This window comes from Musca domestica, unplaced genomic scaffold, assembly GCF_030504385.1.
Source record: "Musca domestica strain aabys unplaced genomic scaffold, Musca_domestica.polishedcontigs.V.1.1 24, whole genome shotgun sequence".
Classification (NCBI taxonomy): Eukaryota; Metazoa; Arthropoda; class Insecta; order Diptera; family Muscidae; genus Musca; species Musca domestica.
Window position 1 is genome coordinate 6,823,381 of NW_026712272.1, and position 27,642 is coordinate 6,851,022.

General features: G+C 35.5%; 1 protein-coding gene across 9 annotated transcripts in view; it reads left to right on the top strand.

Annotated features, from left to right (window-relative positions):
- Positions 1–3,153: 3,153 nt before the first annotated feature.
- Positions 3,154–27,642, top strand: part of LOC101887778 (protein AF-10) — a 66,825-nt gene continuing 42,336 nt past the window's right edge. For 2 of the 9 annotated variants that reach the window (XM_059123388.1, XM_059123391.1), the window contains exons 1-5: positions 3,744–4,026; positions 6,254–6,764; positions 6,842–7,384; positions 7,450–8,407; positions 8,474–8,561. In XM_059123388.1, coding sequence (XP_058979371.1) covers positions 6,410–6,764; positions 6,842–7,384; positions 7,450–8,407; positions 8,474–8,561 — 1,944 coding nt within the window. In that variant the 5' untranslated portion in view covers positions 3,744–4,026; positions 6,254–6,409. Of the gene's footprint in view, positions 3,368–3,743; positions 4,027–6,253; positions 6,765–6,841; positions 7,385–7,449; positions 8,408–8,473; positions 8,562–23,602; positions 23,899–27,642 lie in introns of those variants that run through there. The other 7 variants (XM_059123392.1, XM_059123393.1, XM_059123389.1 and 4 more) reach the window with 6 other exon arrangements.

The window sequence follows — 27,642 nt, forward strand, 5'->3', positions numbered from 1 at the left end:
AAACAAAAAAAAAAGAGGTGTAAGGTGTTTGCAGTCGAGAATTAATTGCTAAAAAAAACGCCAAATTGTCGCGATACAACAACAAACCCCTGTCACCAGGGATGGCATTTGTGAGTGAAGAGAACGTACGAAACAAGGGAACTAATTTGGTACGCATAATATAAAGGCAATATCATGCAAACATATGATTACATTTTCCTTTATTTGATGTCCCTTCATTGTCAAAGTTGTAATTTACTGTTCTTCCTTAAATATGGACGTACGGCTGGCAAGATATTTACATTTATTTCTGACCAAATGTTTTGTAATTTTCACTTCTTTTATAGAATACTGTTATAAGCATGGTACAATAAGGAGGTAGAACAGCTTCGTAAAACTACAGAAATACAGCCCTGAGGCTATGCCCGCTTCCTGTCAGACTCATTCAAATTTATATACAACGAGTTGTTTTCAATTTTTTCATATTTTTTCCTCATTTTTAAAATTAGTTAAATAGCGCGAAAAATTAATGAAATGCCTGGATTTTCTCTCAAAAATATGATCCAAACTGTCCAATCTTTCAATTTCATGGCTGAACTGGTTAATAGCATTATTGCGCGAGCCGCAATGTACGTGTCTTCCAATCATTGGTTTTGAAAATATTTTGTTTTCATTTTTCAAAACAATAAATACATACCCAAATTTGGCAGAAGTCGGGCACACTTAGAAAAAATTTGTAATCAGCTGGTAGCTCTACCTTACCTTTTTATTGTACCATGGTTATAAGCACCAAAAATTGATGTCTGACACCAGAGCTGCAAAAAATTTAAAGCTTTTACTAAGATAACCGATTTTTTCTTCACGATATAGAAAAACATTGAAGAACTAGTAGATTCTTGCATGGAAAAATTATTACAAGGTAGGGCAGAATGATTAAATTCAACAAAAAAAAAAAAACAACCCTTAATGTAGAGTCTTGTACAGGGTGAGATAAAAAAAACTGCAACAAAGTCAAACGCCATAATTTTTACATTTTTTTTTTTTTTAAATTTTATTGAATGAAAGCAAAAAATGTCGGAAATGGCATCAAGTTTTGGAATAAGTTTAGATTTGTTCGAATTGGTCACCTTTGGCACAAGTTATGGCCTTCAAACGACGAATGAGACCGTCACACGCTGCCCGAATGTTGCTCTGCGGTATTTTGGCCGATTCTGGGCGAAGCGCTTGCTTGAGGTGATCGACACTTTGGTATTTTTTAGTGCCAACCTTGCTTTTCAAAATACTCCCGACACAATAGCCCAACAGAATGGTATTTGGAGATTTTATTCTGATGCCACGTCGATTAATACGAGCGGAGAGCGACCATCGGCTGTTATGGCTTTATGTCCCACACCATCACCATAGCCGGCGCTTGAGTTCTGGTGGCCAACCGAGGGTGCACATTTTCAGCTGACCTCTTTGGCAAATACGACACGATCATTTTGTTTGTTCACAAACTGCTGGACAACGAATGTTTTCTCATCGGAGAAAACCAAATTCGGCAGTTCACCACTTTCGGCCAAGCGAAGCAACTCTTTAGCTCTTTTGAGTCAATTTTCTCTCTGTTGCGGTGTAAGTTCTTGCACTTTTTGGAATTTCAATGGCTTTGCCCGAGCTCATTTTTTCCGAATATTTACTTACTTACTTAGCTGGCTCGCGACAGAACATTTGTTCCATAAGCCCAGTTTAGAAAAAATTTCCTGGCGCGTCGGTCTTGTGCGCAGTTTTTCCAATTTGAAGGACCATTTTCCGATATATTGTCTTCTACTTGGCCTTTCCATCTAATTCTTGGCCTTCCCCTTCTGCGTGAAACATCAGTAGGCTCGCTCTTATATACCTTATGAGCTGAGGCATCCTCATCCATTCGCACTACATGACCTAGCCACCATAGTCGCTGCAGCTCGATACGTCTGACTATGACGATGTCCGAGTATAGATGGTATAGCTCGTGGTTCATTCGACGTCGATATTCACCGTCGATGCAGATCGACCCGTAGATCTTTCGGAGAATTTTTCTCTCAAACACTCCAAGCGCTGCCTCATCTGCTTGCGCAAGTACCCATGCTTCAGATCCATACAACAGCACGGGTAGTATCAGTGTCTTGTAGAGTGTGAGTTTGGTCTGGTGAGATGTGCTTACATAGACCATAGTAGCATCTATTGGCCAACACTATCCTTCTCTGAATCTGAAAACTAATTTCATTTGTTTTGTTTATGGCGGTACCGAGGTAGATAAAGTCACTGACTACTTCAAAGCTGTAGTTTTCAAGTTTTTTTACTTGGTCCGAGTCTACAGGACGTCTTGCGCGTTGATACCAGAAATTTCCGAATATTTTCTGAATGGAATATTGCGATATGTTCAGCTCACGAGCTATTTTTCGGCCACTGCGGGTTTCGATCAAGTCGCTTCTTTACTTTTCGAACCATTTCTGCTGATGTTGCTGTTTTCTTCCGTCCACTTACTTGACGTCGGGCTACGCTACCAATATCGCGGTAACGAGCGATGGTACGAGACACATAAGATTTATTTACATTTGAAGGCTGGAGTGCTCTAACAATAGCCACTTGTGCTTATCCAGCCAAATATAAGGAAATCACACTATCACGCTTGAATTCGGCTGGCTTCTTCGGGAAAAAACGACCGTAGACCAAAATCGAAATAAATCAGCCTTAAAATCCTTTGTTCCTTTGCAGAATTAACAAGGCAATCTCATTTGCCAAATCGGCCAAATTTTTAAATATTTTCTAAAATACGAAATTGTCTAAAAATTGTCTGTACGATCAGTATTTTTCCATTCCCCTTCCCTCTTTTTCTCCTACAAACAAAGACTTGCGGCAAGTAAAATAATTTAAATGTAAATTTGGACTTATAAATGTTTCAAATTTTCATAGAACTAGAATTGAGCCCCTGTTTAATTCTGTTTAAAACCTGAGACCCTTTCTTCATTTATTCCATCCGAAATCAGCTGTGTTTAATTACTTGTACCAAACTAAAGTACCCATCTTTCACCCAACACTGACCAAAGAGTGAGAGAGAGAATAAATATTTCACAAAAAAGCGAAGAGAGTATAGAGAAAATCTCAAATTCATTAACCTTCATCCCTATTTAGTTATATTCTTTACATTGTCGGATTGGTGGTGGTGTCACTGTCACTGTGAGCTGCGGTGAAAAATATAAATAAAATATTAAACATTTAAGTGGAAGAAAAACAACCAAAAAACCATAAAACTATTAAAAACACAAAAAGTTATAAATTCCTTAGAGAATTAAGGCAATTGTCGCCGAAAAAACCCAAACAAAAACAAGTGGAAAACGATAGAAAAACAACATTGCAGTTGTGTTGTGGGGTATGTTCAGTGCGAAACATTTTTAGTTTTCTCTGTTATTTCATTAAAAAAAAAACGATTTTCGTGTGCCGAAACAAAACAGAATGAGACAAAAATACATGCCCATTGACGAGTGTGCGAATGAGTAAATGCAATTCCAAACCGACAGAGAGAGAGAGAGAAGAGAAATCCAATTGGGAACAAAACAACACAAAATATTGTTGTTGGCAGTCCATTTGGGTGTTTGTAATGTGTATGCGTTGTGTGTGTTATTTCTTTAATGAATTGATTACAATTTGAATTTCTCTCGCTCTGGCTCGCTCTCGTGGTCGTGTGCCTTGCTTGCTTGCTTGGTGTTCTGCGTTGAAAAAATATTCAGAACAAGTTGGCTCTGCTGTGGCTGCCGTATTAGAAATGGAAAAGAAAAAATAACTCCAAAAAAAAACTAAATTAAAGAAAATATTTGATGAAAATTTGTGAATAATTTGGAAAATTCATTGAGAATTGTGTGGAATATTGCAAAGAAAATTACGGAAAACAATAGTTCCCTGTAGAACTGCAATAAAAAGCGAACGAAAAAAATACACTAAAAAAATCTATCTATTGCTGGTGTTCTTTTGTGGTGTGTATGTGTGTAGAGAAGAAAAATAATAAAAAAAAATCCAAGAAAATAAATTGTGGTACGTGCAGGAAAATAGTAACAAAAACAAGAAAAATCAATTTTCTAATGTTTATCCCAAGTGAAATGATTCCATATTTATTAATTTTTAGTTAAAAAACAATACTGTTCATGGTGTAATAAACGTTTTCCAAATCGAGTGCCCATATTTTGTTGCTGTCATAAAAAATTTGACTTCAAATCGGCGTTGTTTGACCACTTTTTTTGGTCAATGGTGATGGAGAAAAATAATTTACGCGGTTTTTTTGTTTCCATGTTAACCACAAAAGAGCTTCTCATTTATCCAACATTTGTTTTAAATAATTTAAAATTAATTTTCTTCAAAAAAAAGTTTGGTTAAAAATCAATACATCTTTGGTATACTAGGTTCCATACAGTGCTCCCAACTTACATATTTCCCCCTCATTAATGCACCTCATTTTTCGCCCTATTTGTGTAAAAAAGCGCCCTTTTTCAGTTTATCTTTGTCGTTCTTTCTTGCACACTGATGCCTGTGCCCCCGCACCCATGCCATTTTTCTAATCGGGCTCAAAGTAACAAAACTTATTTCCCTGATCCACCCTCCTTCTTCACAGCAGCAGCACATTGGTGTTTAACGTCTTTTCACATGTTTGTTACTTGCTTGCCTGCTTCATTGCAGTGCATTGCTTTTTCTTCAAAATTGTATACATTCTTTCCCCCATTCCGTTCTGCTCCTTCTCCCTCATCATAACAACAGCATGCCTCATAATGGTGTTTTTTTTTTTTGTTTTTGGTATTTCACTAATGCTTACGTCTTCTTTTTTACATTTTTTTCTTTTCTTATTAATAGTTTTGTTCCTCTATGTTCTGGTTCTTCTTCGTGTTTTGTTTGTGTCTGTTCTATTTGGTATTTTTGTTTTCTCCCATATTCCATCTTTTTCGTCTTCTTCGTGTTTTCCAATTTCCTATTAGTTTGTGTTTTTGATTTGGTACTTGTTTTTGTTTGATTTCTTGTTATGTCAGCATTTTTTGTTTACAAATAAATGAGAGACAAAAATGTGCTGTGTTGTGTTTTGTTGCCCTCCCCCTACCCTCCTTTGTTATTGTTCTTCTATTTTGTTTTGTCACGAAGAGGCAAGCAAAAATAAAATTGCAATTAGGTATGAAAATGAAAAAATTGCTGCAAAACAATTGTATGGCTCACGTTGACAGGCCGCCAAATCATATGTTTGAAGTAAGTGACAGTTGTGAGTGTAGTGGGGCACAATGTCAGCGTTGGCGTTTGTCGATAAATGTGGTGACATGGAAGGAGATGGGATTTTTAATAAAAAAAATAAAGAAATAATTAATATTGAAAAATATAAATAAAAGAAAATAAAAATAAAATAAAATGAAGAACAATTGACCGATGCGGGAAAGTAATTATTGCCAATACAAACGTTGGCGTTTGCCGGTAAAGATCCAATTTATTTTTTGTGAAATAGGAATAACATGAAAAAACAGGAATGTGTTTGCAAATGGATTACGTTGACAGGCCGCCAAATCATATGTTTGAAGTAAGTGACAGTTGTGAGAATAGTGGAGCACAATGTCAGCGTTGGCGTTTATCGGTAAATGTGGTGGCATGAAAGGGATTTCTTGTAGAAAATGGGTGTTATTCTTAAAAAAGAGATGAGATTTAAAAAAAAGGAAGAAATATTTCAAATTTTATAATAAAAATAAATGAAGAATAATCTGCCGATGCGAGAATGGAATTATTGCCAATAAAGCGGCGTTTGTCGGCAAATATGTTGAAATAAAGAAACTTATTTAAGAAAAGAGATGATTTTATTCAAAAATATGTGATATTTGTACGAAAACCATTGTTTAATGTTGACAGATCCTCCTGTTTATGCCATAAAATAAGGGAGTTTGAAAGGAATTTTCATTGGAGTTAAAAAAGAAGAGGGCATGTATGGATAAAAAACACGCGGCGGGTACATCCCGATATTCGGAATTCGGATGATATTAGCCCCATTTCACAAAGGATTTGTATAAAATTTTATTATAATTTTGTAATTTGTGGCTTTACTATAGGCGGGCGGGCGTCTCCTTGACATTGACTCTTGCACTTCATAACCTCAATCTTGATTTCTTGTCTATTATAGACTTTCTGGGTTCTCATGGATGTAAAACCCCTTCTTATTCATATTTTCCTATTAGAAAGTCTTTCTAAATCTTTGTTTTCTTAACAACACCTAATATCCTATTATTTTCTTTATTTTTAGGAAACGCATCTAACGCCTCAACAAATCCCAGCCATTTAACCAACAAAAACACCCCCCCCCCCCAGAAATTTCCTTTTTCTCTTTCTTCTCGTTGGGTGATGAAGAATTACCGCAAACATAGATTCACGCAAGCGTAAAAGGTTTCTACAGACCACAATGAAGGAGATGGTCGGAGGATGTTGCGTTTGTTCTGATGAGCGTGGATGGCCCGAAAATCCACTTGTGTATTGTGATGGACAGAATTGTACTGTGGCGGTGCATCAGGCATGCTATGGCATTGTTACCGTACCCACGGGTCCATGGTTTTGTCGTAAATGTGAAAGTCAAGAGAGGTCGACGCGGGTGCGTTGTGAGCTGTGTCCCTCGCGGGATGGTGCTTTGAAGAAGACCGACAATCAAGGTTGGGCACATGTGGTCTGTGCCCTCTACATACCGGAGGTGCGTTTTGGTAATGTTACCACAATGGAACCCATCATACTGCAGTTGATACCTCAGGAGAGGTATGGAAAAAGTAAGTTGAGAATTTTATTATAAAAAACTCCTTCAGGAAGAGGTTTACATTTATTTCCAATTTTCTCCCTTTTCCAGACTGCTATATCTGCCAGGAAATGGGCAAGCCCCATCGCGCCACTGTCGGCGCCTGTATGCAGTGCAATAAATCCAATTGTAAACAACAATTCCATGTGACATGTGCCCAAAGTCTGGGGCTGTTGTGTGAGGAGGCCGGCAACTATTTGGACAATGTCAAATACTGTGGCTATTGCCAGCATCATTATAGTAAATTGAAAAAGGGTGGCAATGTCAAGACCATACCACCCTATAAACCCATTAGCCATGATACATCGTCGGATTCGGGTTCATCACCGGAAAAGGAGATTGACTCAACCATGAGTGCCACGGCCTCATCCACCTCGGCGACCAGCATTAAGATAACCACAAATATGGCCTCCTCGTCCTCGTCGTCATCGTCCAAACAAAGAAAGTCCTCAAATGCCACCAAACAGTCATCATCGTCGTCATCCTCCTCGGTGGCGGCCTCAGCCTCGGCCTCCTCGTCATCGTCGGCATCGGCTGGCAACAATAATCTTTCTAGTTCTTCGGCCCATAATCTAGGCAATACGCCCAGTGGAGGTTTGTTGGCATTTCTCTGATTTAATTGAACCATTCCCATTAATAATTCCTCCTCTTTTCTTTAGGTTATGGCGGCACTGGCCCCAGCAACTCTCTAGCAATAGGTGCAGGCACCAATTCTTCTTCATCTTCTTCAAATATCAAATCATCCTCCTCATCATCGGGTGGTGGCGGCGGTGGTGGTACCTCCTCATCGGGCAGTTACAAAGACAAGGATGGCGGAAAACATAGTAAAAATCCCAATAAGCTATCAAGCTCTAGCAAAGATAAGGAAAAAGAAAGCTATTCTTCGTCTTCAACATCATTTTCCTCCTCGCGGGACTCTCGCGAGAAATCATCGAAATCGTCAAAAACCAAGGACTCTTCATCATCATCGTCTAGCAGTAGTAATCTTAATTCCACAACAGCGGGAGCGGGAGGCTCATCAAATAACTCCAATAATTTATTTTCCTCAGATCCACATCATGCCCATCATCATGGTAGCAATCAAGGTGTTCAAAATCTATCCACCTCCAATGCGGGAGGTAACATGACATTTGGTGGGGTATCTTCAAACTCCAGCAATTTACATGGCAATATGACAACATCCTCATCTGTTTCCTCCTCCTCTTCCTCTGCGGCAAGTGGTGGCAACTCTGCAAAAGAAAACAACAAAAATCCCTTTTCTTCGTCCAACACAAACTCTGCCACCAGTGGTGGTTCATCGGGAAATCAAACAAATTCCAATTCTAATTTTCTCTCCGAACATCATTCAGATGCCACCAATTTAACACCCATACCCATGGATATTATACCACCCAGCAACAGTAGTAGTACGGGTGGCAACTCAAATATGCCCACAAATCTATCATCGTCCTCTTCTTCGTTCAATAAACATTCAAACAATTCAATGCCCTCCATAAGTGGCAACGGTTCAAATCCCAATCTTCATGGCAGTTCATCATCCCAACCATCCTCCTTTACATCGAAGAAACGCAAAAGTGATGCAAAGTCGAGTAATTTTTCGTCCGATGATGTTAATAAGTAAATATAAATGGGGTTTCTTTGGTAAGGAAGATTCATTAATTATTGTTTTTTTTTTTGTTACAGTTCCTTCCGTGATATTATTAAAGATGTAACCGTGACCCTGACACCCCTAACAGATTTTGAAAAGGAAATCGAAAAGAGCTCAAAGAAGGTAAGTGAAATGAGTAGCAGCTTAAGATTCGAATGGAGTGTTATAAAAATGTTATCTATGAAATATTGTTGGAGTTTTTCTAAAAAGGAAAATAATAATCGTCAAGACTTCCAGAATACATAATGTAAAAGAGGAAGGCACATGCCTGAAACTCTTCAGGAATTCCTGACACTGCACAGGAATCGCTGAATGTCTTATAAAAGATCGTTCAATACATTTTATAAAAATAAATTCTTTGAAGATTTGTTGAAGAATTTTTTTGAAAATTGAGATGCTTTCTTAAAGAAGTCCTTCAATGTATGATACAACAAGACTTTGAAAATGTTCTATAATAAGAGGTTTCGAACGTCTTTTAAGAAAACTCAATAAACTCTTATGAAGTGACTTTGAAAGTCATTAAAATCTTATACAAAGTATCGACTATAGTTTCCATAAATATCCCATAAGAAGGCATTAAAGTCCTCTATAAAAAATATTAAACTTATTTTATATTTTTATACCCTCCACCATAGTATGAAAGGGTATATTAAGTTTGTCATTCCGTTTGTAATATCTCGAAATATGCATTTTAGACCCCACAAAATCACCATAAAATTCTATGTCGATTTAGCGATGCACGTCTGTCCCTCTGTGGAAATCACTCTAGCTTCCGAACGAAATGAAGTAGGTTGATAAAATTTTACTTAAATGTATATAATGTTTGCAGGACTTTTGGTATTGAAAATGGGCCTTGTAGGTCCGCTTTTTGGTATAGCCCCCATATAATGGTGCCTCCCTATTTTCGGTATTTTGGTGATTTAAGCGAGATTATTCACCGGAATTGTTTCAAATTTGATATTTGAAGTTCGTAATGAATACTACAGCCTAAGACAGAAAATTGTCTGTGCAGGTCCACGTCTTCGTATAGCCCCCATATAACGGTACCTCCCGAATTCGGTATTTTAATGATGTTATCGACATTATTCCTAGGAATTGTTTCGAATTTGGTATTTGAAGTTCGCAATGGATACTACAGCCTAAGACAGGAAATTGTCTGTGCAGGTTCACGTCTTCGTATAGCCCCCATATAATGGTACCTCCTTACATGCGATATTTTGATGATTTTTGCTACATTTTTACCGATTTTTTTTTTTTCAAGTTTCGCATTTAAATATTATAATAGCTTATGATAAAAATTGCCTATGCAGGTCCACGTCGTAGTACAGGCCCTAATATAACGGCTACATTCGGTATTTTTATGATTTTAACAGAATTTTTAACGGATTTTATTTTTTGAAAATTGCCCAATTCTTTCCAAATGGTGGAGGGGATTCAAAGTTCGGCCCGGCCGAACTTACAGCTTTTTTACATGTTTTCTATTATGATGAGTCATCCAATGTAGTCCAAAAGGAATCTCTAAAGTCTTCCTTGTGTGGGCCAAGAAAGTTTCTATTAAAACGCATTGAGCTCTTTGCTAAGAAATCTTGGGAAGTCAAATAAGAAATAAATCGAAAATATTCTATTACTTTAATATTCCCTAACCTATTTCATAAGAAGACCTAAAATTCAAACACGAGAATCTTAAAGACTGTCATAAGAAAGGTATTTAGACTTTTATATAGAGTCTTAAATAAATGAATTTTAAGGTCTTTTGAATACTACAACAGTCACATTTTTTCTGTTATAAAGAGTCATCCAACGTAGTCCAAAAAGAATCTCCAAGGTCTTCCTTATGTGAACCAAAAAAGTTTCTATTAAAACATATTGAGGCCTTCTCCAAGAAGTCTTGGATGAAGATCTATTACTTTTTTATTCCCTAACCAATTTACAAGAAGACTTCAATTCAAACACGAGAATCTTCCAGTCTGTTATAAGAAAGTTGTTTAGACTTTTTTTTAGACTGTTCAATGTCTTGAATAAATTAAATTTAAAGTCTTTTAGGATTTTTTAAAGACTTTTATTTTTAGTATCTATGCAAAGACCTCCAAAGTATTCTATAAGAGAACTCTAAAGTCTTCCATGACACTAAGGTCTTTTTAAAAACACTTGGAAAGCATCGTATAAAAAATGTAAAGAAGATCGAGGAAGCTATCTTTATGAAGAACCTAAATTCGAGAGAGTTAACTTTTTTTGTGCCTAATAATTGCCTAAAGACCATTTACAAGCATTGTACTGACAGAGGACCTTTAAAAGGGTTTATGTACATAGAAGTTCTTTTTAGGGCTTTTACAGATAGAAGCCAGATCTTCTATAAGTAGAATCCATATTCTTGGTTTTGTATAGAAAAAAGACCTTTAATAGATCTTCCATTGTCAAAATTGATTTGATAGGCTTTCTATTGGTTGAATTTCGTTATACGAGCTTAAATATATCTTCTACTGACATAATATGTTTTACGCTTCTTCTACAGATTAAGGCCCTTTTACGTGTCTTCTATAGCAAGTATATATTTTATAAGTCTTCCTTTGCATCCAAACGTTTTAAAGGTCCTCTACACAGGTTGCTTTGCAAGTGTTTTAGAACTGTTACAGGTCTTCTAGTGATTACAAATCTTTTTTGAGGAAAAGAGAAATATTATATTTTTATTTGCAACTGTTAAGAAGGTGTTATGGTATTAAGCTTTAACGCATTATTTGAAATTGAACCAGTGTGTCTGAGGTTGGATAAAAGGGGATAACTACAAAATCAGTCTTTTGGGTTTTCCTAGAAAGAAGGAGAAGGAGCTCTACGCTACCATTTCCACCCATTCTTTGTCTTTTTAAAATCTTTAATGATCCAAGTTTTTTTCCATATCGAAATATAAAATAATCATAAAACCATCACAATAACGACTGCAGTAGGCAACAACTTACCAATACGCCTTTTTGTCTGCTTTCTTGACACTTTTGGCGTCCAGTGAAGTCAGGGACACCTCCATTTTTTTCAGTAGAGGTGCCACTCTCTTCTTCTTATTCTTGTATAGAGAGCAAGGACAAGGACCGACGATGTAGTGCTGGAACCACGAGAACTTTTCAGGTCAGCAGACCCAGCTTCATCCCATGGGGACAATCATTGTCTGGAGGTCGAGTCATGGCTTACCTGTCAAGGAGGTCTCCCAGAAATCAGCTGGAACCCTGTATGGGTTTTTTTAAGTGGTCCCTATTTGATTCTAATTTTTGTATGTTATTGCCTCCCATACGTCATCGAGTTTTAAACCAGCTGAGGTCGAACAGCATCCTTAACAAGGCAATGAGTTGATAACTATATTTAATATTCGTTTAGGTGCCCAAGTATCAACATTACTCCCTTAGAATGCTGTCGGTATTCTGACTGCAAATCTATAAAACTGATGGGAACGAGATCGTATTACACTCCGATATTCTCTTTATGTGGGACCAGTGCAGAGGTTTGCCTTATTTAGAAGCGCCGATAAATCACCTCGTCAGTCTAAGGATCAACGGCACTCGAGTATTTATTTAATTGAAAACTCATCCTATACAACCCTGACTGTCGACGGCTGCTTTTTTAATTTGCAGCAACCCCATATATATATTGGACATTATCCACAAAATGTTAAAGAGTGTCATACCAATCAACTATGCCCCCGAAGGTGGAGCTTTGATAACCTCACTGCATTTCGCATAACTTGTCATAGTCAAGTCTTTTATAAGTAAATTTTGAGACTCTTTTGAAGAAAATTGGTTACATTCTTGTCCTTGTGTTTTAAGGCATGTCATCTATAGAGTATATTTAGAAGGCCACAACTTTATACCTTTGGTCCCTAATTATTACTCAGTGTGTGTTTTCTGTTATTTCTTGAAGAGCTTTGAAAATTTCCCCAAATTATTATATTATATTAAAATGTGTGTAATATATCTAGATTTATAATTATTGAAAGTTGGCTATATCTAAGCCTTTTACATTCACAACAATTCCAGTAATATGGTTTAAATATATTAAGCCCTCAAATGTCATCGACTCTTTACAGAAAAAAATATAAATCACTGATCTTTTCTTAAGAGAATGAAATATTCTAGCACGTCCCTAAAATGACAAAGTAGACTACCTCCTGTTGGGTTATTTTGTTATGACATTGTTGTTGCTTCTTTTAGAAAAAAATTATGAGGGTTCATAAAATCTAATAAATCAAAGTATTCTATGTCCATATAAGAGAGAACATCAACTTTCATATTAGAGGACAAAAAATGGTTATTTTAGTGGAGGCCAAACACTGGCAATTTATTACTATCTGTAAATGTTTACTTTGTAGCGATTGTTTTTGCCTTACTGGTCTTTCCACTGCAGTTACAAGAATCAAAAGGAATCGTACTTTTATAAATGGACCTTTTAATTTATTTCATTTATAAAAGTAAGATTTGCACAATAACCCTATTTTGTACTTATTTAAGGTATATTATAAATTTATTTCTTTTTGAGGTTTCCGTTGACAATTGCTTATCACACATGGTGCCAATGTCAGGGGACTAGCCACTCATAATCTTAAATCTGTTTTTGCACATCAATTGTTTGTCTTTAGAAAAGTATTTTACTATAACCACAAGGAACAACCAATGTCCCTACACTATTTTCAATATAAACAGTTACTGAGAACATTTATTTTTCAAAAAAGGCGTTAAAGTTTACAAGAACTCATTTATTGTTTCCAACCAGCAACATATATTGATAATTTCACGCTAACAGATTAATAAGTAACAAAACAGTAGTCTTGAGTTCACGTGCAGCCCCTTTTACGTGTAAATTTTCCTACATGTTTATGTTTACCTGCTAGACAAAAAAATGTAGAGTCCTTTTCCTTTTTTCATTTTTTTGTTTTTTTTTTTTTTCATATTCTTTGTCCATTTTTGCTTCTACGTTTTATTTTTAATATGAACTTTTAAGTGTCATTCCCTCTTTTTTCAGTTTAATAGAGACTTCTTTGAATTATTAGATTTTATTACCCCTCATAAATATAATTTTTGCTGGCAGAAACAAAAACAACAACAATAACACAGCAGAATAACCCAACAGGAGGTAGTCCACTTTATTTCTTTAGCACGTGCTCACATTTTCTTATTTTTTAGGAAAGGTCAATAATTGTGAGAGGTCTTTGTTTTGTATTGAGGTGGATGGGGAGAATGAGATGGAGGACTTTAACTCCTTGTCACAAAATTTTTTTCAGCTAAAAATTTAAGAAATTTGAGGAAAATATGGGTTAAGGTAAGGAAAACGGGAATGTCAGAGATAACACGACCTTTTTATGTGTGGTCCTTTGGAGAAGGACATATCTTTTTGAGGATTATCCCCTTCGAAAATTATTCCTTAGATCTCCTAGAAGCTATTTATATAGAAGATCAAGCGGATTCCTATCAGAAGTTCGTCTTCTATACTTCCAACAGATGAAGCAACAGGCTTAAAAATCCATGACTTGAAAGTTCAGGTTGGGCAAAGAAAAATGGTTGAAAATCCTCATCCTTGTAGGTCAGGGAAGATTTGAAAAAAACAATGCCTTGGAAGCTCAGGTTTGGTTTGGAAAAATGTTTGGAAGAACCCGCTCCTAAGGAGCATAGGCCTTGGCAGCTCAGGTTGGTCTTTAAAAATGATACAAAAGTCCACGCCTAAGAAGCTCACTACTTCTTAAGACACTTCTTTTTAGAGGGAAATGCTTCTTCTTCTTCTTTTACTGTTTTCAGTAGATAATTTAACTTTCCACTAAAACCAATCTACGCTTACATCAGTTCATTGACCTCCACTGGCTTTGCCATTCAAAAGCTTATAATTGCCAAGATTGTTTTTTATTCCTAAATGTTTTCGTTGTTCCCACCACAGAAGAAGTTGTCTTTCCCCTGCCACTCTCTCACTCACTCTGTACCCATAAAAATTATAAATTATTCTAAAAGCGTTTTGCTGTTTTAACTAATTTACCGTTTATTTCGAATAAACTTTACAATGCCGAACAGACCAATAACCCCCCTACTACCTACTGCCTGCTGTTGGTAGGGGAAAGGTAGAAATTTACATAAACGGCTTTTGGATGTCGTTTGTCATTATTTTTTATTTTCAATTTTTTTTTTTTCATTATTAAATATTCATGACTGGTGGATGAGGATGACGACGACGCCGGCAGTAGTGACTGGCTACTGTAGTCGTCTAGCAGAACCAATAATCACGTGCTGTAATGACAAACGACCGGCATTGACTACGTGAGACCCCACCATCATAACTGGTAGCGAGGCGGTGTCGGGGTTGTATGTGTGTGAGTGTGTTGGACAACCTTATGTGCGTGAGAATGTGTTAATCGCTGCTGATTACATTTATTTGTTTATCGATTGGGGAAATATTTCTGTTATTGTTTTTCATCATTTGTTGCTGATAATTTTTTTTCTAAATATTAATTTTGGAAATGTGATGTCACTCTTTACCCCCCATAACTGACTCACAGATATGCAGGATTTATAATATATAGTTATTAATCAGGGAAATATCATGTTTCGGAAGTTGGTGTTGGTAGGTATGGAAAGATGTTATATAAATAATATCATGACATTGTATTATGCTATGCTCTAACAGAACTGACGGTTCTCAAGGGGGTTTCGCTTATTTTATCGATTCAATGATCTGGAATAGTCCAGAAGATTATTCTTGAATTCATGCCTCAATACTGAAGCCTCCATTTCCAATAAATAATATTATTAAACATATATGTATATATATATAATATTCCTAAGTAGGTTTTTATTATTAAACAATTTACAATATAAAACAAAACTAGATTTTTTATTAATAGCAGCCCCCTGTTGTATTTTAAGGTCATAGCAACAAACGACAAGTTTAAATGCACACCGACGAAAGCGAACCCATAAAAAATGCGTTCCACGAGAGTTGCAAAACGTATAGCTACTATTTCTGATGATTTTTTGAAGTTTTCCAATATTATTGTCAATTTCATAATAACACATTGATTTTATGTTTCAATTGTATTTTTTGAGATCATCTAATATGAAAAAAAAAAAAACTAAACGACAATATTCACTTTCATCGCACCGACCGAAGCAGACTATTAAAAAAAATCGTTCCACGAAAGAAGGAATATTATTCTTTTTTTTTTAAGTTTTCGAATGTTGATTTCAGAATAACATATTACAGTTATGTTTCAATTATATTTTTTACCCGTCGTTGACCATTTATTGGATAATATATGAGAAAAAAAAACTAAACGGCAATATTCACTTTCATCGCACAGACTGAAGCAAACCGTTAGAAAATACGTTCCACTATAGAAGGTTTTCCTTGTAGTTTTTGGTTATTATTATTCAATGCTGATTTCGAAATAACAATTTGGTTTATTTTATGGACCATCTATTGTCAAATAATAAGAAGTAAACGGCTGTATAATTTTGATCGCACACACTGAAGCAAACCATTGAAAAATACGTTCCACTCTAGAAATAACACGCATATTTCTTCTTTCTGATGCTTTTCTTTGTAGCTGTTATATCCTCCACCATAGTATGGACGATATATTAAGTTTGTCATTCCATTTGTAACACCTAGAAATATACATTTTAGACCCCAAAAAGTATGTCGATGTCGATTTAGCGATGTCCGTCTATGGAAATCACTGTAGCTTCGGAACAAATTGAAGTTGATTGATAAAATTTTACTGAAATGTATGTTATGTCTGCAGGACTTTTGGTATTGAAAATAGGCCATTTAGGTCCACGTTTTGGTATAGCCCATATATAACGGTTCCTGCCGATATTCAGTATTTTGATGATTTTTTTAAGTTTCGCATTTGAATATCCATGGGTCCATGTCGTTGTATAGGCACTAATGTAACAGCTAGATTCGGTATTTTTAAGATTTTAACAGAACTTTTAACGGATTTTATTGTTTCTGAGAATTGCCAAATTCATTCCAAATGGCTGTGGAGGGTATTCAGAGTTTGGCCCGGCCGAACTTACAGCTTTTTTAGGATAGGATATTTCAATTCTGTTATGTTTCAATTTGTATTTTTGTTTTAGTCGCTGACTATCTATTGCCTAATAGAAAAAAGCTAAAGAGTAATATTAATTTTGACCGCACAAACTAAAGCAAGCCTCTAAAAAAAACGTTCCACGATGGAAGAAATGCGCTGCATATCTATCATTTATGTTTCTTTTCTATGTATTTTTCTAATATTAGTGTCGATTTCAGAATAAACTATTGTTGTTTTATTTCAATTGTATTTTTGGTCGTTTGATTGGCCACCTATTGCCGAATTGAAAAAAGCTAAACGGTAACATTCATTAAAGCAACCCATTAAAAAATACGCTCCACGATAGAAGTAATACGCTGCACATCTGTTATGCTTTTCTTTGTAGTTTTCCAATATAATTAGAATTGATTTCAGAATAAAATATTGCTGTTGTGTTTTTGTTCGTTTCATTGTCTAAAAGAAAAAAAATAAAAGTCAATATATATTTTAACGGCGCATACTAAACCGAACCATTAAAAAATACGTTCCACGGTAGTAGTAATACGATGCTTAAATACCATAATTTTTTAAGTTAAGCTACTTGACATTTCAGCAAAATAAAATTCATTATTGCATGCATTGGGTCCGCGTGAGCGAGAGATGAATCACAAATGTAGATTGAAATAGTAAAACAACAACAACAACTGCAACGTAATGTTAAGTAATAACCAGGGATGCCAATTGTTGCGTGGTAAAAAATCGCTACAGACAAGTTGTTAAACCTTTAACTGTCAAAGTGGTGAAAATTTTTAACCCTCTTAATTTAAAAAAAAAAATATTTTCTTCTTGTATATTTTAAACTACAAAAATAAAATATAGATGTTTCTTCATTTAAACAAAACAGGTACTCTTATTGATCGGAATAGAAGACAGAATTTCAACAAAATGTGAAAATAAGGTAAAAATACCACCACTACATCAGTTAAAAGTTAAGACCAAACAACAATATTAAAAAAAGTAAACAAATAAAAAACATAAAAATCGGATGAGCAATACATATAGGAGCTATAGATGTATCGAATCGATTTTCACCAAATTTGACATACTTATTTCTGGACTCAATTTGGTCTTAAGTAACAAATTCCATCCCATTCGACCCAATATTACACGTTTGGTGCACAATAAAAAGGCAAATCGGAGATATATATGGGAGCTATATATTAAAATCTGAACCAATCTCGATAACATTTAGCAAAGGTATTTTTAAGCTGTATCTGATATATTTCCCCAAATATCGTTGTTACAAAGTGCATATTACGGCTGAGGAGGGCACAAATAACGAATCGGTTGAACAATATATACTGGAGCCATAGCAATATCTTAACCGATTTTGATCAAATTTGGCATACTTATTTCCAGGCTTAATCTAATCGTAAATTCCATACTATTTGGGCTGATATTATTCGTTTGGTGAACAATAAAAGGCAAATCAGATGAAGATATATATGGAAGCTATATCTAAATTTTGAGCGATTATCTCCAATTTAAATAGGGTACGTCCTTGGGTCAAACTAATGACTTGTGCAAAATTTCATCTGGATCGGGCAATAAATGCGACCTGCACTTTGCTTAAAAAAATACATGAACAGAGGGACGGACATTTCATAAATCGAATCAGAATGTAATTCTATGCAGATCATCAAAAGGAATTCTGGGTCTACCCCGTTTCATTTTGCCACCTTGTGGTCTAGGGTATAAACATGACAGAAATTATCAATTCTTACATGAGTCCAGTATAGAGAGCAATTTTGACAGTTTAATTATTGAGAGTTACTTACTGGAACAATTTACTCAGTTAGAATTATCCAGCAACATCAGAAGATTGAAAAACAGCTGTTTTGTGGCCGATGCAAAAAACGTTAAAAAATGTAGGGCAATAATTTCATTATTTTAAAGAAAATTAGAATTTAACGTTGTATTACAACGTTAAAGGGCTATTTTATCTTTAAAATGGGATGCCAATGAACTATATGGCGTAAAAATTGGTACCTTAAACAGCCAAAGTAGCTACTGTTGCGATTTAAATACAAAAATCGCTAAAACGGTTTTATACGTCCAAAAATTGTTAACTTGGCAACCCTGAGTAATAACACCATAATATCTCATTACTCAGGTTTCGTTTAGTCAACAGCAAGGATGGATAATTGGATTAATTATTAAGCCGTTTTTACTCAATTAACCGGGTATATACTCATTTTACATTTCCCTGTTATCCATCTGATGATGATGACAATACACAATATTTCGTAAAAACAGTCAAAGTAGCTACATCAGCAATTTAAGAACAAAAATCGCTACAACTCTTAAACAGCTGTTTGAAACGTCAAAAAACCACCAAATTGGCATACCTGATTAATAACATCATAACATCTCCCTCTCCCAATCTGTATTTCTCATTACTCAGATTTCGTTTAGTAAACAGCAAGGATGAACAATTAGAGTCATCGATATCCGTTTTACCCGTTTTTTCCCATTTTACCGGGTATTTACCCATTGGGTATTTCCCTGCTATTCATCTCTTGAGATAAACAAAAAAACTTGTGCAACATCAAAGTTCCCATCCCTGTTGACTATTTACCGTGTAATCTTATTGGATCATTTGCTAGCTCTCTCTCGCTCTCTCCCTCTCTCTTAGAGTATAACCGAAACAAAATCTACGAAGAAGAAAAAAAACTTCAGCGGAAATTATATAAAAATAAAACTAAAAATAGTTAAAACAACTAACGACACATAATTTCCTCTTCTATGGTGTGTTTGCTGTTGCTGTATGTACAAGCGGGAGGGTGCTGGGAAAGGAGGTCGCTGTTGACTTTTTTTAAACAAAACAAACAGCTTTACTCTGAACCGAACCGAGCAGCAGCAGCACGGCTGAGCTGATTGCTATGATTAATACAAAACTATTTCTATTTTTGTTGTAAAATTTTCGCCTCATATGGTCTTGGTTTTTATTGTTGTTGCTTCTGCTGGTCTCCGACTCTGCCAGGCCTTTGCCTTGTCATCGTCATCATCAGCAGCAGCAACAGCAAACACCACACAAACATACATTCATTTCGATTTGTGTGTATGAAGACGCGACCACGATGTCTTCTTCTTCTTCTTCGGTTTCTTCTATGAGTGCTGAACTAAACACAGCAAAAACAACAACAACAAAACAATCCCATGAAAAACAAAAATCAAGCAACTCCTAAACAGGCATTGGATTGCTGGCAACAACAAAGAAACGAAAAAAAAACAACAAAAAGGGCACTGACATTGATGATGTGCTCACACACACAAACACATGCACTTGTAGTAGTTGTGAGTGTATGTGTGTGAAGAAGATAATAATGATGTTGGTAATAACCAATAATGATGATGACGATGATTATTTCTTTTTTTTTTGTGCCAAAGTTGTTGTCCGTAACTCTGCTGCCTTTGCTTCCACTTCTTCTTCCCGCATTTTGTTTTGAAGAAATAGAATGTTCTAATTTCATATTTACAAAGTTGTTGTTGTTTTTGCCCACTGCTCGGCTCGTTTGTTGTTATTATTACACCAGCCAGTCAGCCGTATCTAAAATACTTCCTGCTGTTGTAATCTTCTTCACTCACGGTTAGCCATGATAAGATAGCCAGTGTGGCCAGTAGTGTGTCGTGTTGTTGGGCACTCACTCCCATATGATGACATTTACAATTGGATTATTATTACAACATTTTTCACAATATCTCAATCACAAACTATGGAAAAAATGTAAATTATCCATAGCTTGTTCATTAAAATTGCATTACTTCCCCCCATCGCCCCAGGCCCACCTCCTTTGTCAACAAAAAATGCATTACAAAAGTAAATTCATTACAAAATGCATGCATTGCATTTGCCTTGCAAAGCAAACACTACGCTCTTTATTCTCTCATAGCTTAACTCTCTTTATTTCCTGTTTTGATTTTGTTTCATTGCATTTTCTTCTCCCCCTCTTGGGGTTTTTTTGTAATGTAAAAAGAACAGGGTGTTTTTTTTAGTACTCTTCTTGATTTACCACAACTGTACAGCAGCAGCAGCAGCCAACACACATCACAAACATTGTTGCCCGCCTCTACTTGTGTGTGTGTGTGTGCACGTATGTCCGTGTGTGTGCATTTGTTTTTGTCTGCTTCTTGTATTTCCCACCATTCGTTTGTTTGTTCCTCGTAAAAATAAAAACAAAAGGTGAAATGGGGAAAAAATATAATGCCTACGTGCAGATTTACAACCGGCAACATCAAAAAAGAACTGTTGTGTTGTGCAAGACAACAATGCAATGAGAGAGGAGTAAATGGAAAGAGAGAGAGAGAGAGTCTCTGCGTGTTTCTCGAAAGAGCGAGAATTATGTTGGACAAATGCAAGAGAAAAAGTATTGCATTCCCCTTTCATTTGTTATGCTTAAAAAGAAAGATATTCTCATTGGCAGAGAAGTATTTGGAAGTAATGCCAACCGGTGTTTTGTGGAAAATCGCCAGTTTATACTTTTCTTACCTATTTTTAATGTAATTAAAGGAAAAAAAGGATAAAATTGTGCAAATTGTGAGGAAATGATGGAAATTTAGAACCAATAAAGAAAGACTTAAAGTTGGGCGGACCGACTTTATGATACCCTACGCATTTTGTATATTTAATAGGGCTTTTCATATCAAATAAAAGTTTTTATTAAAAGTCCAAAGGAACTAATAATATATGAGAGGAATATCCTCCCTTGAACCGATTTCTTCTAAATTCGCCGAGGCATTTGTGCCTTCTCAATATGGGCTTTTATTACCTTTTTGGTACACAAATCTGAAGCGAAATTTGACAAAGGTATTTCTGAATTTTTTTTGATATATTTTCTCGAGTATAGTTTTTACGGAGGGCATATTATGGCTGTGGAGAACAAATATAACCTAATCGAATGAAAAATATATATGGGAGCTATAGCTATATCTGAACCGATTTTCGCCAAATTGGACATATATTTTTCTGGATTCAATTTGTTCGCAAGTGCCAAATTCCATCCTATTTTGAGCTAAATGTACACGATTTGTGCACAATAAAAGGCAAATCGGAAGAAGATATACAGGGTGAGATAAAAAAACTGCAACAAAGTCAAACGCCATAATTTTTACATTTTTTTTTAATTTAATTGAATGAAAGCAATAAATGTTGGAAATAACATCAAATTTTAGAATAAGTTTAGATTTGTTTGAATTGGTCACCTTTGTCACAAATTTTGGCCTTCAAACGGCCAATGAAACCGTCACACGCTGCCCGAATGTTGTTCATCGGTACTTTGGCCCATTCCTGGCGAAGCGCTTGCTTGAGGTAATCGACACTGGTATTTTTTAGTGCCAACCTTGCTTTTCAAAATACTCCAGACACAATAGTCCAACGAATTGGTATCCGGAGATTTTGGTAGCCATTGTGAGCTGGAAATGAAGCGAGGAACCTGATTTTGTAACTTGTTGGAATGTCCAATGTCTGCGGCCAAAATGTTTGCGTGCCAAAGGCTTTAATACATCCTCCAGAATATTTTCGCGATAATATTCGGTATTTATTCTGATGCCACGGTCGATTAATACGAGCAGAGAGCGACCATCGGCTGTTATGACATTTTCAGCTGACCTCTTTGGCAAGGAAACACGATCATTTTGTTTGTTTAGAAACTGCTGGACAACTGTGGCGAATGTTTTCTCATCGGAGAAAACCAAATTCGGCAGTTCACCACTTTCGGTTAAGCGAAGCAACTCTTTAGTTCTTTTGAGTCTATTTTCTTTCTGTTGCGGTGTAAGTTCTTTTTGGAATTTCAATGGCTTTGCCCCAAGCTAATTTTTCAATACTTGCCATATTTCGGCCACTGGGAAGCGATGCGGGTTTCGATCAAGTCGCTTCTTTACTTTTCGAAACAGTTCTGCTGATGTTGCTGCTTTCTTCCTTGACGTCGACGCTACCAGCCAGTATCACGGTAACGACCGATGGTACGAGACACAAAAGATTTATTCAGATTTAAATGTTGGAGTGCTTTAACGATAGCCACTTGTGGTTTTCCAGCCAAATATAAAAAAATCACACATTTAGGCTTGAATTCCATCACGAATAACTTTTTTTCTGGAAAATTCTTACCAAAATGCTTTTGTATGCTTGTAAACAATATAATGAACTATCACTGGAACTGTCACAGCTGTCGGACAAATGGCTTAGAAATGACAGCAGTCTGAAGTTTGTTGCAGTTTTTTCATTTCACCCTTTATGTTTTTTTTTATATTTCATGAAAATATTTGACAGTGAATTAATTTCTTTCTCATAAAAATAAATAAATAAATAATAATTTTTAATTAATTTTTTGTAACGTTTCTTTACAAAAAAAAAAAATTATTTCTGCGATTTTTTATACTCCACATTGACCACACTTCACTTCATTTCCTTCACATAACAGCAGTCTCTTATATTTTTACTATTTCAACTTTTTTTAGGTTAATAAACATTTGGCCTGTTTTTTTATTTGTGTTTTAGTTTTTGTTGTTATTTTAATAAATGTAATTGTTGTTTTTTTTCTTATAACGATTATTGTTGTTTATGCGTGCACTGCAAGAATCGAATCAGTCAAATCTTTGTGTACGAAATGTGGTGTGTGTGTGTGCCTGACGTATCCCACAAGAGAACACAGAGAAACACAAGAGAGCACATTACAAATTAAGAGAAAAGAGAATTTGTTTTCGGCTGGCTGGCTATGGGATGGATGGATGATTTTCCAATGACTGACAGTCAGTCGTTTAGTTACAGACGCAGCATTAAAACGTTGAAAATTGTTTGCACGCGCTTCGTTTTTTGTTTCGTTTCGTTCCGTTCATTGTCGTCTTCGACGTCGGGTTGCGCGTCATCAAAGAAGAAAAAAAAACAAAACACACAACAACTGAAAAAGAGTCTCGTGAATTTCAAGAGACAATTCTTTTTATTTCATTGTGTTATTTTAATTTCGTTTCGTGTGGTGTTGTGTTTCGTTTATTACGTTGTGTGTCTTCTTTCTTGTAAACCCCACAACAACAACAAGTAAAGTGTTTTTTGTTTTTGTTAAGAAAAATAACCCAAAAATTTAGTATTTTGGTTGTTATGTGTGAATAATAGACGACGACGACGTGTGATTCTTCCTCTTTTTCTCCGTTACCGTATCGTGCCGTCGTCATTATTGATCGTGGTGGCTGCATGCTATTCAACGTTGACGTCGTTATGATTTTGATATGCAGCGGCTTTGTGGTGTACATTTCGTTTTGTTTTAATTGAAATACTGCTGTGATTTTTTTTGTGAACAAAAAATACAAAAAAAAAAAATGAAAGAAATGAAAAAATAATCGTATGTCGTTTATCGCGGTTTATGCTTCAATGTATGTGTGTGCTTTGGCGGCCTTTCAATGTGTTTTTTTTTTGCTGCAATATATTTATTCTTTTTATGCTGTGAAGGTGGCGGCAGCTGCTGCGACAGAGTTAACCATGCTCTGCTTATTTACCTTTGAATAGCAACAACAACAGCAACGAGAAAAACATTGTATAGTGTGTTTATCGTCGTCATCATCATCCCAATCATCGTTGTTTTGTCGTTGCCGTCGTCGTCAATTGTCTGACAATTCTTATGCTAGCCACCATTCAGCCAACTAAACAACCAAACCCGCCAGCCAGCCAGCCCAGCAATCCAGCCAACTGTCTGTGGATATTCTTCGTGTTGTATAGCTGCTGTGTGTGTGGTTGTTTTTTGGCCGCGAGTTTTTGCCTTTTTTCCATGTTATGTTTTGGTTGGATAATATGCTGCTGCTGTTGTGTGTGGATACCAACCAACATCGTTGTCTGCCTCCAAACCATAAGGCCAAATAAAAAGAGCTAAAACAGAAAAAAATATAAAGGAAAAATATCAACGTCGCCAGCAAAAAAACAAAAAAAAAGTGAAGAAAAAAAAAAAACACACAAAACAAACGATTTGAGCCACCAACAACCACAGCAACAAAAATAAAATCAAGTCTTACTCTGTTTTTTTTGTTTTGTTTTAATAGCTAGCTAGTCTACCAGCCAGCCAGTCATTCCGAGACACCACAGACAAAAATGAAAACACAAGAAAAACCAAAAACCGATTCTTGATATGTTTCTTTTGTGTTTATTTTGTTACCAATTTACTACACTAGTTTACAAAACTTGGGCCCAACCTCCCGAGGATAGATTTTCATGGAAGGTATCTTTAACACATTTGTCATTGTTTTTGATATTTAATAATCACAATTCATTTTTTTATTTCAAGATATCTGAACAGATTATAACCCTCCATTGGATTTTTAAACCTGAGCGATTTATGATAGGAAAATTCAACCAAAGGTTAATCATTAACAGGAAATTAAAATGCAACCAAAATTTTCAATATCTAGTCTATGAAAAAAGCCTACATGGCTTCAGCCTTCCGAGGATAGATTTTCGTGGAAGGTATCTTGAAAATTTGCTCATAATTTTTGATATTTATTAAAATTTATTTCTCATTTCAAGAGAAAAGAAAAGAGTCCTGCATTGGATTTTTCAATAGAAGGGCTTTATAACAAGACATTTGAGGAAAGAAAAATCATATGGGGCAAAATCAGATGAATTTTTAAAAACAATCATTGGAAGTAAAATATTCAACTTCCCAGAGGTTTTTAAGAAAAAGCCATTTATTCCACCTCCCGAGGATCGATTTTTATAGAAGGCAGCTTTACCATTTAATCATAGATTTTGATTTTTAATAATTCCAAAATGTTCTTGGTTGAAGATAATAGACAGTCCTCTTATATAATCAACCTCCCCAGGATAGATTTTCGTGGAAGGTATCTTTAACATTTGCTCATAATTTTTGATATTTATTAATTCCAATTCATTTCTCATTTCAAAAAAATAGAACGATCATTGCCCTATCTTGGATTTTTGAATAGATGGGCTTTATAACAAGACATTTGAAGAAAGCAAAATCATATAAGGCAACATCAGATGAATTTTGAATAACAACCATTTTAATCTGCAAGTAAAATGTTCAATTTCCCAGAGGTTTTTAAGAAAAAGCCATTTTTCCACCTCCGAAGGATACATTTTAAGGAAAGTAGCTTTAAATGGATGTTGATTTTTAATAATTTCAAAATTTTATTAATTCAAGAGAATAGACAGACCTCTAATAAATTCTCAAATATGAGGGGTTTATGACAGGAAATTGATTGTGATCACACAGCAAAATCATTTGGATTAATGGGATAAACTAAAATCTAAATTCTTCAGGAGTTTCTGTGAAAGTTTCTCAAAGTTTCAAACAAAGCAAAGTAATCCTTGAAGCAATTTGGAACTATGTGATAATTTCATGACCGGGTCGATCCACTAATAATTATATGTGCAGAGGAACTTTATGTAGCAATCTCTGACAGAATCATTGATTTAATTTGGAAACAAAATTATGATTTTCCCAGAAGTTTTTGAAAAAAATTCGAGTAATTAACCTTCCGAGGATGGATTTTTATGGATAGTAACATTACCATTTGACCATAGAATTTGATTTAAAAAAGATTTTTTTTATTTCAAGAAAGAAGAGAGCCTTTCAAAATCTTCTCCAATCTGTGGGATTTACGGCAAGAAATTGTGACCAGAGCAAAATCAGTTGGAAGAAAATTGATTTTTTCAGAAGTTTCTGGGATGGATCCTCAAAGGTTTTATAAAGCAAATTCCAAGCAACGTAATCCTTGAGGCAATTTGCAACTCGGTGATAAATTCATATCCGTATCACTTCACCATTTATATACCCAGAGGAACTTTATGTAGCAATCATTGACAACATTTACAAGGCAAACCCATTAAATTTTCCAGAAGTTTGTGGGAAAGAATCTTTAATCTGTGGGATTTACGACAGGAAAAACAGTTGGAAGAAAATTGAATTCTTCGCCAGTTTCTGGAATAGATACTCTAATGCCTTATATAGCAAATTCCAAGCAAAGCTATGTAAAATTGAAACAATTTGTAACTCTGTGATAAATTCATATCTGGATCATTCCAACAATTATACGCCCAGAGGAACATTTGTGTTGCAATCATTGACACAATTTACAAAGGAGAAGCTCTGTATTCTCCACAAGTTTCTTGGAAAGCTTCTCGAAAGCAATTCCAACCAAAATTCAAATCCAGCTCATTCCACCAATTATATACCCAGAGGAACTTTTTTGTAGCAATAATTGAATTCTCCAGAAGTTTCTAGGAAAGGTCTTATATAACGTACTCCAACCTATGAGATAAATTCAATTGCGGATCAATCCACCAATTATATACCCAGATGGACCAATTTAAAAAGCAAAATATTTGAAATTATCAGAAATGGGTCGATGATTATTTTTTCCGACTAGAAAAAAATTCGTAAGACCCTTGGTTCGATGTATTTTTTCCCACTAGAAAAAAATTCGTAAGACCCTTGGGTCGATGTATTTTTTCCGCCTAGAAAAAAATTCGTGAGACCCTTGGGTCGATGTATTTTTTCCGCCTAGAAAAAAATTCGTGAGACCCTTGGGTCGATGATTTTTTTTCCGCAAAGAAAAAACTTTGCCCGACCCTTGGGTCGATGATTTTTTTTTCTGTATAGAAAAAATCCGCGAGACTCTTGAGTCGATGATTTTTTTCCGCTTAGAAAAAAGTTCGTGAGACCCTTGGGTCGATGATTTTTTTCCGTATAGAAAAAAATCCGCGAGACCCTTGGGTCGATGATTTTTTTCCGTATAGAAAAAAATCCGCGACACCCTTGGGTCGATGATTTTTTTCCGTATAGAAAAAAATCCGCGAGACCCTTGGGTCGATGATTTTTTTCCGTATAGAAAAAAATCCGCGAGACCCTTGGGTCGATGATTTTTTTCCGTATAGAAAAAAATCCGCGAGACCCTTGGGTCGATGATTTTTTTCCGCATAGAAAAAAATTCGTGAGATGATTTTTTTCCGTATAGAAAAAAATTCGTGAGACCCTTGGGTCGATGATTTTCTTCCGCATAGAAAAAAAATTTCGTGAGACCCTTGGGTCGATGTATTTTTTTCCGCATAGAAAAAAAAATTAGCGAGACCCTTGGGTCGATGATTTTTTTTCCGTATAGAAAAAA